At 45.6% G+C, this 13,398-nt stretch overlaps 1 protein-coding gene across 4 annotated transcripts in view; it reads left to right on the top strand.

Annotated features, from left to right (window-relative positions):
- The window catches only part of DCTD (dCMP deaminase), a 47,481-nt gene that overhangs the window by 19,052 nt on the left and 15,031 nt on the right, over positions 1–13,398 (top strand). For 3 of the 4 annotated variants that reach the window (XM_012472560.2, XM_012472561.2, XM_064369970.1), the window contains 3 exons: positions 5,431–5,547; positions 6,904–7,000; positions 8,903–10,279. In XM_012472560.2, the coding sequence (XP_012327983.1) occupies positions 5,431–5,547; positions 6,904–7,000; positions 8,903–8,981 (293 nt within the window). In that variant the 3' untranslated portion in view covers positions 8,982–10,279. Of the gene's footprint in view, positions 1–5,430; positions 5,548–6,903; positions 7,001–8,902; positions 10,280–13,398 lie in introns of those variants that run through there. The other variant, XM_064369976.1, reaches the window with a different exon arrangement.

The following is a 13,398-nucleotide window of genomic DNA, read 5'->3' on the forward strand; positions in this document are numbered from 1 at the left end:
TAGGCTGGAGTGCAGTGGCACAAACGCAGCTCATTGCAGCCTTGACCTCCTGGGCTTAAGCGATCCTCCCCGCTCAGCCTCCCAAGTAACTGGGACTACAGGCACATGCCACCATACCTGGCTAAGTTTTTTGATTTTTAGTAGAGATGAGCTATTACTATGTTGCGTAAGCTGGTCTTAAACTCTTCGGCTCGAATGATCTCCCCCACTTGGCCTCCCAAATGGGATTACAGGCATGAGTTACTCCACCTGGCCCCAAATCTGAAGCCTTTTGAACACCAGCATGACACTCAAAGGAAATGCTCATGGAGCACTCCGGATTTCAAATGTTTGGATTTGGGATGCTCACCTGGTAAGTATAATGCAAATTTTTTTTTTTTAAAGTTTGAAATCTGAAACAATACTGCTCCCATTTTGGATAAGAGCTATTCAACCCATAGAGGAAAGGTACATGGAAGCCCCAGACCACCCAAAAGAAAAGGCCTGGGGTAAGATGGGCAATTATGGCTAGCCATCAGATTTTAGGGTTTTATAGATGGATCTAGTGTCTGAGATTCTGTGAACAGATGGATTCTTAAGTCAGTGACTGGCCAGGCACAGTAGCTCAGGCCTGTAATCCCAAAACTTTGGGAGGCTGAGGCGGGTGGATCGCCCGAGGTCAGGAGTTTGAGACCAGCCTGGCCAACATGGTGAAACCCCATCTCTACTAAAAAATACAAAAATTAGCTGTGCATGGTGGCAGGCGCCTATAATCCCAGCTATTTGGGAGGCTGAGTCAGGAGAATCATCGCTTCAACCCGGTAGGCGGAGGTTGCAATGAGCTGAGATCGAGCCATTGCACTCCAGCCTGGGTGACAAGAACAAAACCCCATCTTAAAAAATAAAAGTCAGTGACTATAGGAGAAAACCCGAAGACCAATATTTTACCTTGGGAAGTGCCTGCAACGTCAGGAAAAATAAAAGGACCTACAGAAAAGTAGAAGGAGAGCATAAGTGTGTGGTGGTCCTGAGAGGTTTTAAGAGGAGAGAGGAGTCCAAAGAGAGCAGGTGAATCCAAAGGTTCCAGCCGAGAAGCCACCTTGGGTTTTCATAATGATGAGACCCTCTGGTGGCCTGTGGAGCTGGCTCCCATCAGGTCATCAGAGCCAGCTGTGCACACTGCTTCCCAAGTCCATGTCGTGTTGGGAGTGGGAGACTGGCTGTGTGAAAAACTGTCTATGCCATGAAAATTGGCAGATATGTGGCGACCCAGAAAACACAGTTGCCACCTGAAACATAATTTTTAGGAATAGTATTTAACCTTGTATGTGGGATCCGTTCTGATCTCTATCCTTCCCTTCTTATCTGTTTCATTAAAAAAGAGGAAAGAGCTGGTGTAACTCACTGAACTGATTTCATGACCTGCAGTTTGAAAGACACTGTTTTAGAGAAAACTAGAAATTATGTATGCTTTACAAAGTCAGAAGACAATCATTTTAAAAATAAATTATAGCAGTTGTAGATAAGATGTTTTCATCTTGAAAGGAAGAAAAGTAGAGTCCTAAAAGGCTGAGACCTCTCTAGACTAAGGACTAAGTATGCATGCTTACAGAAGAAAAATGAGTAGAGAGAAGCCCTCAGAGATGGAGGGAGGGAGGGGCTGGGAGCACAGCCTTGCATTTCCTGGGAGAGGCGGCCACGTTTTGGTAGTGAAAGCTTGTTTTGGAGAAAGTCAGCTGTTTGGAGGATTGAGGAATGAAACTGGAAACCTCAGGAAAAAAGCAAAAACATCAGATGAACTTGATATGTTTTAAATAGCTTTTATTTAGTTAGCTGGAAATGCACTTTCGCAGATCCGCCGTCACTCCTGCAAATTACAAGAGCGCTCAGCCACCCTGTGGAAGGTCATCCAGCTTCCAAGCAGCAAATTGAACCTTGAGCCCTCGTGCTGCCCCTTGTTGCAAAGCTCTTTGTCCATACTCACTGGCAGAGGGGGAAGAGTACAGAGGGGAGGATGCCTGGCCTGTGGTGGTCTGGCCAGCCAGGGCGGGTGCAAGCTTGTCACAGGCCAGGCAGTCATTGAGGGCTCTTTGTGGCCTGAAGCGAATTTGGCAGGTACCTGTCATTTGAACAGTGTGGATGGCCAGTGGACACCAAGTAAATGAGTCCCCAAACTTTACTCTGACCTACCTGCTTTAAACAAATTGGAGGGGGTCATCCAGTTAGTCTTCCCAGTCTCCTCTCTGAGGACAGTCTGGGGGCTGAGGCCTGGCTGAGTCCTGTCTTCTCAGGTGGAACAGACCCGAAAGGAGGTGCAGGGCGGCCAGGGGGACAGCGATGGTCAGAGTTGCAGGGCTGTGGAGATCCTGGAGCTGAGAAGCGAGTGGCAGCCACAGGGTGAAGCTGGATTTCAGGACCACAACAGGCGGCTGGGAGTTAGGAGGTGGGCAGGGCTGGGTTGCGGCCTCAGGTGCTCCTTTGGGTTGGAGTTTCTCCCCTCAGCCCCGCAGCTGTGGGCTGGGGAAGCCAGTGGTCATCAGCCAGGGCTGGGGGGCGTCTGGGGATGGGTGGAGGTACCAGCAAAAGAGACCAGGGTCGGTTGATCCTTATGCCCTCCACCGAACACTTAAGTTTCATGTTTGTCAGTGTCCGGTTTTGCATATGTGGGATTTTGGATTGTTCCTTTTAGAGTCTCATGTGTGCCAGACACACCATTGTTCATATTGCCCAGTAGCTTCATATATATGTGTGTGTGTGTGTGTGTGTGTGTGTGTATACATACATACGTATGTATATTTTTTAACAAGAAGCTTTCCATTCTTCGTCTTGTGGTTTTTTTTTTTGGTTAAAAGAAGTCTGTTTAGAATCCTGTGCGTTATTTCTATAAATCGCCTTCTATACAGAGGGATGTCAGATGCTGCCCGAGAGAATGTTTCATATGGTAATTTTTACTAACGAATCCAGAACTATACTGTTAAATTTTGCCCCAAACTGCCTGGGATGAGGTAGAGGAAACTAGTTGCAGTCAGCGTGACAGGTCTTAGAGGATGCTATCATAGTGTTTCATAACAGATGTAGACTCTGTAGTCCTGAATATTAATACCAGCACCATCACAAAGTATTTATTAGATGGGAGAGCATGTTTTTGATATTCGAATTTAAGAGGACTTTCAGTACTTCCCACCGTCACCATCAATAATTGGAATCTGCGTTTCCTCCTTTATTCATTCGATAAATATTTAACACCCATTAAGTTCATGGCATCACATTAGACTCTGGAGGAGTTACAAAGAACCTAGGCTGGGCTCCGCCCTCAAGGGGGAAATAAAAGAAACAATTACATGTAATTGTTTTTAACACCAAGCAGCATGAATCCCAGCTCTGGAGCATCCTGGTCACCAGGGGAGAAGGGGCCACGGGAGCCCCTCCAAGGCCAGCACCCACATGGCCACACCTTGTGCCATCCCAAGCATGGGCCCTCACACCCTTCTCTCGTCTTCCCTTGTCCTCCCATGCCTTCAGGGTTTGTGAGACCTGTGAGTCTCGGGGCATGGCTCTGGTCACTCTGGCCAGCAAGGATTATTCTCTGATGGGCTGCGGTCAATGAAATCCAGCTTGTTTGTCTCTTTAGATTTTCCTGCAATGCCAGGAGAGACCGCTCATTTTTACACAGAACTGAGACTTCCTAAAACATGGAATTTGTAGATAAAAATGAATACTTCCTAACATTTCCTGAGCGAGCTTTTGGTCAGCCTTATGCCTGCAACATTGCAGAGCTGCTGGAGGACCCAGGCACACAGAGGTAGTTGTAGCTGCACCCCAACATGGGAAGCTGGCTGAGGAGGATGGCTAGGCCTTCGTCTCTCCGACCCGGAGTAGGTGTTCAGTAAATGATCATCCATGAAGTAAGTCGGGACTGAAATGTATGAGAGCTCTAAGTTGGGACCACTGTTCATTCAAGGCCTCAGAATTGCTGGAAGAAAGCGTTACGTGTAATGCTCCAGGTGGGCTGGAGAGGGTAGGGGAGATCTGGAAGATCCCCATATTTTTATGCCAGGTGGCTTGTGTGATATGGGCCATGGCCAGAAGTCAGTCATTAACTCGTTTGACAAATATTTATTTTAGCACTTGTGAGCCTAGCATGTATTGGGGATACCAGGGCAGCCAGCAGGCAGTGCCTCCTCAACTTGCCTGCACCTTGGAATCCCCTGGGAATTGCTTACAAATTCCCAAGCCCAAGCCACAGCTGAGGCCATCACACTGTGCAGGCATGGGATACAGATCTCCATATTTTGGAAGCTCCTAAGGGTGCTCTGATATCAGAGAAGTTTGCAAGTCACTGCCATCAGGAGCTTATACAGTTTTAGGTAACACACCCAGGAAAATTCAGTTACGATACAAAACGGCCATCCAGAAACCTCCTGGACAGGATGAGAGAGTCAGACCCAGGCCTGTGCTGTGAGCACCACTCACTCCCACTCACGGAGGACGTTCTCTATGGATTAGGGAGTGGGAGCATCTAGCCAAACTGGACCTGGGGTGTGTTGGCTTCACCAGGTTCAAGAGAAGGAGGAAGGGGCTCACCTTGACCCTGAACTCAGGCAGGTCCAGATGTGACCCGGGATGGTGGGTGGAATGGACCAGTATATCAAGAACTCAACTAGTCATTGCCATTTCAGTGGATGAATGTATTTCTTATAAAAGACAAACGGGCTGGGTGCGGTGGCTCATGCCTGTGCTCCCAGCACTTTGGGAGGCTGAGGTGGGCGGACCATGAGGTCTGGAGTTTGAGATCAGCCTGACCAACGTGGTGAAACCCTGTCTTTATTAAAAATACAAAAATTAGCCAGGCATGTTGACACGCGCCTATAATCCCAGCTACTCAGGAGGCTGAGGCAGGAGAATTGCTTGAACCCGGGAGGTGGAGGTTGCAGTGAGCTGAGATTGTGCCATTGCACTCCAGCCTGGGTGACAGAACAAGACCCTGTTTGGCTGCTGGCATGTTTTCTTGTGCATATGTGGGCTGAGCATGATGCAGTGAAGCAGATCCCTCAGGATGGACACGCTCAGCATCTTCACTTTGTGATTCTCTTGCTCTAAAACTGCCTTGCCCTCTTAATGGCCACAGTGAACCTCCCTGTGTGTACATGTCAGCACACCAATAGCCAACTCAGGTGGGCGCTATTACGCCCTGCGTCTTGTGGTGGGTGCAGGCGCTTGACCTCAGCCGTCCTGGCCACTCTGGTGCCTTCAGGTCTCGCTGCTCATCAACAACCAGCCAGACCATGTGGACCTCATTTGGTATTCTTAGTACTTGCTATTTCTAATCAATTTTTTAAATTGAGTCTGTTATATGTTATTTCAGAGGGGGGAATGGAATGTGTTAACACTTAGTAAATTCTTTACGAGCTGCAACCAAACATTTCCTTTCTTTCCCTTTCAAACCCACAGTGTGCCATGCCGAGCTGAATGCCATCATGAACAAAAATTCGACCGATGTGAAAGGCTGTAGTATGTATGTCGCCTTGTTCCCTTGTAATGAATGTGCGAAGCTCATCATCCAGGCAGGTAGGAACGGGGTCTTTTCATTTGTCACATTTGCATTGCTGCCTACTCGTCAGTAGCTCTTGCTGATGTGTTTGATCTTAAATTGCTATTGTTTAGATCTAAATTAATTGCACTATCAACTTTGCAAGGTATTTCCTGTGTTTTGTTTCTGAATGGTGCCATGTATTCTAAGACTAATTGCATCCTCTGTGACTCTTAGCGTGTTTTTAATTTAGTTTGCAACTTCTTAAACTGCAAACTGCCAAAAAAACAACACAGGCATTGCATATAATTACTGTCAATTTACTATTCTCTGACATATTGTGCATAGATTAGGGGGGAGGGAGAGAAATGAACTTCTGTCAGAAACAAGGTCAGCTGGGAGTCTGTATATGAAATTTTAATTTGTATCTAATACATGGTAGATATTTGAGGATCTAAACATATCTTAGCATATAAATGTCATAAGACCCAAATGGTACTCTGCCTTTAGGTTTTCTTATGTTACAGTTACCATAAATCTATACCATTGTATTCTGAATATTTCACCTTTTTCAAACTGTCACATCTAAGATTCAGCTACACTTTGTCTCCATAAAACTCGGCTGGAGATTTAAAGACTTATCATGTTTAGCCAGATGTGTGGTTTAAAGGGGCTGTTTGTCACCAGCCCCGTGGATCTCAGAACAGAAGCAGTCTGCTGGTACTGAGGAGTCACTTGGGCCCCCTCGCTGTTGCTGTTGCCATTCCTGGGAAGCTCTCCCCATGGTGCTCAGGTGTGGAGGCGGCGGCAGACCTGTAGGCTGAGCAGTGTGGGCCCCACATGGCAGCCTCCTCACCCTTCAGAGGCTGGTGGAGGAGCAGCCTTCAATGCAGGGCCCTTGGGATTCCTGACTCCTGGAGTTAGTGCTGCCTGCTGAGATCAGGACAAGAAAACAGACCTGCTCTTTGTAGAGCTGGTTTGAAGTGGCCTCCAAAGCCATGCTGGGAAGCACAGTGGTGCTCACTGCCGAATTTCCCAGCAGTCCCCACTCCTTCCGTCGGTCCTCCCATTAGTTAAGAGAAGCTGCCTTGTGAATAAAGACAATTTGATTACCTGTGGTAAGAAAAATTGGTCAATCGGATCAAGGCTTGACTACTTGACATGTTTTCCCTTTGCATTTGTTTTAAAAAAATCCATAAAGACTGGAGGGAAGATTAGATATAATCCACCCTCTGCTGTATTAGAAAGTGGCAGATATGTATTTCAGTGACTGGACACTGTCTGCAGGCACACTTGGAAAAGGTCATTAATCATAGACACTAAAAGTGCTCCAGCTGTCTTTTGCAGCATCTGTATGTGCATATACTAAGGGAGCTCCCATTGTTACCTTACAGGTATAAAAGAAGTTATTTTCATGTCTGATAAATACCATGATAGTGACGAGGCAACTGCTGCAAGGCTCATGTTTGATATGGCTGGGGTGGCGTTCCGGTAAGCTGGGAGTACTCGAGGGGAAGGGGTGGGGTGAAGGCTGATGAAGAGACGTGTTTGACCTTGTCTCTGCCTTGTGATCCCTGACTTCCACACTTGGAGGTGTCTGGAGAAATGCAAGGTTATAAGAATTTAAAGACTATTATAGGGGTAGATATTTCAGAGCAGTGGCAGGAAAATCTGAAGACAACTTGTTTTTTCATGTTTTTTTTTTTTAATTGAGATAAGAGTCTGACTCGCTCCCAGGCTTGAGTGCATTGACAAGATCTTGGCTCACTGCAACCTCCACCTCGCAGGTTCAAGCAGTTCTCCTGCCTCAGCCTCCTGAATAGCTGGGAGTATAGGCGCGTGCTACCACACCTTGCTAATTTTTTGTGTTTTTAGTAGAGGTGAAGTTTCACCATGTTAGCCAGGATGGTCTTGATTTCCTGACCTTGTTTTCTGTCTGCCTCGGCGTCCCAAAGTGCTGGGATTACAGGCATGAGCCACCGTGCCGGCCTGACAATTTGTTTAATGATTGTACTTTAATTTCAGTAACTTTCCAGGGGTTAGACTAATTATTCAAATAGTGAGAAGTTTAAAAATTCACAAGTTTTATAATAGGAACACCAAAGCTTGGTAAATTTTGCAAATGTAACAACTCTGCCATTGAAAATTTTGGATGAAAGTAGCCTGCCTGGTTGAAACACTGGGGATTCTTTTTTTTTTCTCTCTTTTTGAGACTAGGTCTTGCAATGTTGCCAGACTGGAGTGCAATGGTGCAATCCCGGCTCACTGCAACCTCTGCACCCCAGGTTCAAGCGATTCTCCTGCCTCAGCCTCCCCAGTAGCTGGGACTACGGGTGCACACCACCACGCCCAGTTAATTTTTTGTATTGTTAATAGAGACAGTGTTTCACCATGTTGGCCAGGATGATCTTGATCTCTAGACCTTGTGATTTGCCTGCCTCGGCCTCCCAAAGTGCTGGGATTGCAGGTGTGTGCCACCTGGGAATTCTTCTTACAGCAACGTTTTGCATTGAGATTTGAAGTCTTACGGATTTTTATTATTATCTTTGGTTATGAGTATGTTTTACTTGCAAGTAAGTTCAACCACCTTTAGTTCATGGTAGAAAATTCCTTTGAGACTGTAAAGCTTTCCAGCACTTCGTGGTATTGGTGTTCAGCAGCAGTGGGACGGTTGTCATAGGTGACATGCCTGGCCCCTTGGGCTGACCATTAGGGATACGGCTCAGCATATCTCATGAATGCAACTGTGGTGCCTTCTGAGACTTTAAATTCAAATGATTTATCTACTCTCTTGCTCAGTGATTCTTAAAAGAATATGTTTTGTTCCCAGATATTTTCTTTTTAATAGTTGTAGAAGTAATGAGGAATGAGTGAAAAGTTAATGAGCAAAAAAAAAAGTTGGTTTATTTTGTTTGCATTTTTAGAACGTAATTTGAAAAATTACTCCTCACTAAAAGTAGTCGTTTTTTGCCATGTGTAAGCAGCAAAAGAAAATTTGCTATTTTCTGCATTAGAGCAACTCCAAGTTGGCTGCAGAAATTTCCTAGAAAATAAGATGAATCTGATGGGAAAACTAGTAATCGGATATCATGTTGTGCAGCTGACTTATTAGAAATCCTTTGACTTTCCAATAATTCATGAACTCAGATAGCTGAAGAATATACAAACCATACCACCCATGCGTCTTTTTTTGTCTTAGTCTTTTCTGGTCTGTTTTCTCTCGGTATGGTGCACTATAATTGGCTCCTATAGAGACAAAATACCAAGTGAATCCCAGGACATTTTTTTTCTCTATACAGAAAATATGAGTTAAGCCAAAGTAAACAAACTGCTTTAACTACTCACCAGATAATAACTGTATATATATATATATATATATTTTTTTATTTTTAGGAAATTCACACCAAAGTGCAGCAAGATTGTCATTGACTTTGATTCAATTAACAGTAGACCGAGTCAAAAGCTTCAGTGAGTTACATCTCATTAAATCTCCAGAAGATTGGGATTATCCTCTTCTAAGAAGCTTCTAATGCCTTTCATCTTGAAGTTACACATAACTGTTTACCAGCCGGTCCGGCAAAAGTAGACATCTAAAGAATATAAAGCCTCAAATCTTTCTTACTGTCTCTCCTGTCACATGGAATCTACATCTGTTTGAACTATTGATTTAGGGTTTAAAATAGGGGAGCATGCGGTGGCCTGGTACACAGGGCTGGAGGGAGGGTGGCTCCTGCTCCCGGATCCTGGCTGGCTGGGATGCTGCTGGCGCTTCAGAGGAGAGTCAGCTGTTTGTCATCCGCTATGATCCGGCAGCCCCTCTTCAGTGCTCCATGTGCTGCCTCTGTGCTGGAAGGACAAATAAATAATTGTGTTCTTATCGGGGATGAGCAGCACACTGATCTGAACATCTGGCCAAGTGAAGCATGGCATATACTACCCTAGGAAAAAAATTAGGCCACAAATGTCAGTAGCATTGACGTATTTGCTGCAGGGTTGAGGGAAACCCCCATCCACCCACCCTCCCAGAACCCGAGATAGAGTGGCACATCGGTCCTGACAGACGAGGAGTGGAACCGAAACAGGAGTAGTTCCGCCATCCCTGCTCTCCTGCCGCACACAGGGTGGTGGCACATTATCCCTCTGGGGGCGGGGACCCCTGTTGTTTTGGCTCAGTTTTGGTTTGTTGGTCACATGGAGCTCTTCCATTTCGTTTAGCTGCATAATGAGTTGCTCCTGGAAGAGACAGCCTGGGTTTCCTTGAAGCCCATGCCCTGCCATGGTGGCAGCTGGGGCTGTGGATGGGAGGGGTCCCCAACATGGATGTGTTGCCCCTCCTCCGAATGCCAACACGATTCATTTACAAGGTCCCTCTGCAACTGGAGAGAAAATTAATTCCTATCCCATAAGTGGATTGTGAGAAATTTTGCATACGTGGAGACAGTTTCTTGCAGCCCCCTTGGTGTTTAGAGCTCATCTGTGCCCTGGCTCCATGCCTTCATCTACACAAACATCACCTTCCTAATCACCAGGGGGCAAGGCAGGGAGCGTGTGGCTCTGCCCCTTCTCTTTAATCTCATTTAATTTTTATTAAACATGCTCAGTACCTTTGTTAAGAAAAGGCTTTCTTTATCCTAAAGATTATTACCTTTTTAAAGTGCTCTTACATTTTCACGATTTTTTATTTTGTCTCTTGAGGTTTTGTATTCCACATTCTAGGGTATTCTGTCATTTGGCTCCTTACCAATCTTATTAAAATCTTATTAAAATCTACCCTACCAAAGCATGTTTATTTTTATGTTACTATAATTATATGTCTAACTCTCTGCTCCTGTCCTTTCTGTATCATCTGTGAAGCACATTACATCTGTTTTAATGCTCAAAGAACAATTTGAGATGCCCAACCTGTGTGTGTTCCCCAGGGTTGATGGCTGGGGCTTCTTTATGGACCAGATTTATATAAGATGTGAAGGCAGGCACTGGTTCTACCCTCTCTTGTGAACCCTGCCTCTGGTCCTGGTGTGGCCATCTGATAGAGCCCAGGCCTCCGTCCTCCCAGAAGACTCAATCCCGAGTTCTGCCCTCTGCTGACTTCTCACCTTATCCTCTTTCCAAGTCTCTCTTCTCATCTTTCCTCCAAACCCCTTGCCCTCTGTGTGTGTGTATACATATAAGGTGTGTGGAAGAAAGAATCAGTAGACTTAAAGGTAGAAAATAAGAGATTTCTGTATTGCCCCATGTCACAAGAATTGTGAGCTTTGTTAACATGGCGTGTGTAATTTTCGTCACATTACATTGATAAATGTGTCTAGGGGCTAATAAGCCAGTAGTGTATCTAATTTATTTAATTTTGATACTATCTTATATTTTGTCTGGTTGTTACATTCAGTTTTAGTGGAAAAAAATTGACTGTTTTTTTTTTCTCTCTATGAGGGCAGGTTGACAGGAAGGGTCCTTGCTATAAAAGAGAAGTTCGGATATTGAGGTCGGGTGGTGGGTGTTTATTTGGGGGCAGATGCTGGGGGTTTGTGATGCTGCCACCCATGAACAGATCCTGGTTTCCTGGTGACTGGAGTGTAAGTTATTATGTCTTAGTTTCTAGGATCACTATAAGAATAGTAGAATTGTCCTATCCAGAGAATTCCGCAGATGTTCATGTTCTAGTTAATAGAGGTTTGCTTTGAACTGGTGCCTTTGGGAGAAGCTTTCCAGAAGGAAGGAGTTTTGCACAGCCTTTTGCCTTGCAGGCATTACTGGATAATTGTGGTGACGGGAGACTGTATCTGAGTGAATGTTGCTGCCTGTCATGGCTAATAAGTGACAATAAGGAAACCATCTTTCACTGAACGGTCGGTAGAAGGACTACATTTAAAAGGCAAAATTTGTGAGTGAAATGATAGGAACTCCATATGCTTTCTTCCCCTTTACTCCTTCAGCAGTCTGTCCTTAAAGACTTCTGAGGCCTAACAAGACCCAGCAGTGAAAGTGAGCTAATACATAGCCATCTTTTCCTAAATTCAAAATGAAGCAAAATAAGAGAACAAGCATAAAAACTGAGCTCATGAATAAAAATGTAGGCTTGCAAGCCCAGTGAGCTCAAGCTCCTGTGGCCCTGCTGTAATTTTTGATCTTCCAATGTCCGTGTCTACCTGAGTATTAAAAATACTTAGCTTGTTGCAAAAGGGCCCAAGGAATGCAGGGAGGGAGTTTCCTCATTGGCGAACCTGATAAGTTTTAATATTTACAGTTCACTTTTTTGTTGTTGTTAAAGTAAAGCCACTCTAAAACTGGTAGTTTCTACAAATCGTTACCCAGGAGGCCTGTCTAAAGCTCCAGGGAAGGACCAGAACTCAAGGTGGGGGTGGACTGCAAACTCTTGTCAGGGAACCGTGATAACTAGAGTTATGGATTACCTGCGGCAGAGGTGCCAGCAAAATAACCCTGGGCCCAGGAGTCACATTTAGAGCAGGGGTGCCCCAGAATTCTTCTGGAGATACCCACAGCTAGGTCGACTTTTATTTCAGAAATGTTGGAAGAATCTAAAGCCATTCCATCATGAGGGTGTATGAATCTCAAACAGTTACTGAGTGCCTACCACGCATTGGGATCTCTGAGGTTCCTAGGGAAGGGTTAGAACAGACTAGATAGCTAGATATTAGACAAGTTCCTTAGATGAAGCCCAATTTTGCCACCCACATAACCGGAGCCACGCACGCAAGTGTCACCTGCACTTTATTTTCTCTGTGATTGGGTTGTCTATTTTTTGTGTCTGCATCCATCAGAGTAACACAATGGGGAGAGGGCAGGGACCAGACATGAAGTCTGCAGGGGCTGTGTTCTTACTCTGATTCCGAGGCCAAAGACTTTAAAAAATTCTAAAAGTCCTTCATTAAATTAAAATGAGTTCAGTATTTCCCAAGAAAATCAGAAGAGGGGTTCTCTGTTGAAGAAAGGAAAGCATACCATCTGCGCGCTGCTCAGGTGTGGAGCCCAAGGGTCTCAGGCTTGGAGCCTGAAGACGGGGGTCGCCCTTATTTTTGGTAGCTGACTGCCAGATCTCTTCTCTGGAGCCCCAGTTCACAACTTCACTTGGCTGCTGCCATTCTTAGCCATTTTTAAGGTCAATGGTATTAATTACATATGTGTTGTACATCCATCCATCCCTCCGTCCATCCATCCATCTCCAGAGCCCTGCATCTTGCAAAACTGAAACTCTATACCCATTATACACTAACTCTGTCTTCCCCATCTCCCAGAAGTTGCATCCACCATTCTACTCTCTGTAAGAATTTCACCACTCTCAATACCTCATATAAGTGGAATTGTACAGAATTTTCTCTTTGCCTGGCTACTTAGCATCATGTCTTCAGGGTGCATCCAGGTTGTAGCATGTGTCAGGATTTCCTTCCTTTTGAAGGCTGAAGAACAGCCCATCGTGTTCACATACTACCTTTTGTTTAGCCATTCATGCGCCAATGGACACCTGGGTCACTCCCAGCTTCTGCTGCCATCCTTTCCTGAATGTGCAGTGCGCATCTCTAACCTGGCCCCGTCTACCTCAGCCACCCAGCGGCCTTCGTTTCTGCACCAGTCACCTGCCTTGAAGGTTTTTTCTTTTTCAAAAATCAGCCTTCCCTTCCCTTCCCTTCCCTTTCCTTCCCTCCCCTCCCCTTCTTTTCCCCTTCCCTCCTCTTCCCCTCCCCTCCCTCCCTTCCCCTGCCTTCCTGCTCCCCTGCCTTCCCAATCCCTCCCCTCCCCTCCTCTTCCCCACCCTTCCCCCTCCTCTCCCTCCCTTCCCCCTCCGTTCCCCTTCTCCTCTCCCCTTCTCCCCTCCCCTCCCCTTCCCTCTTCTTCTCCTCCTCCTTCCTCCCTCCCTCCCCTTCCGTTCCTTT

This window comes from Aotus nancymaae, unplaced genomic scaffold, assembly GCF_030222135.1.
Source record: "Aotus nancymaae isolate 86718 unplaced genomic scaffold, 86718_ANA_hifiasm-v0.15.2.pri h1tg000006l, whole genome shotgun sequence".
NCBI classification, from domain to species: Eukaryota; Metazoa; Chordata; class Mammalia; order Primates; family Aotidae; genus Aotus; species Aotus nancymaae.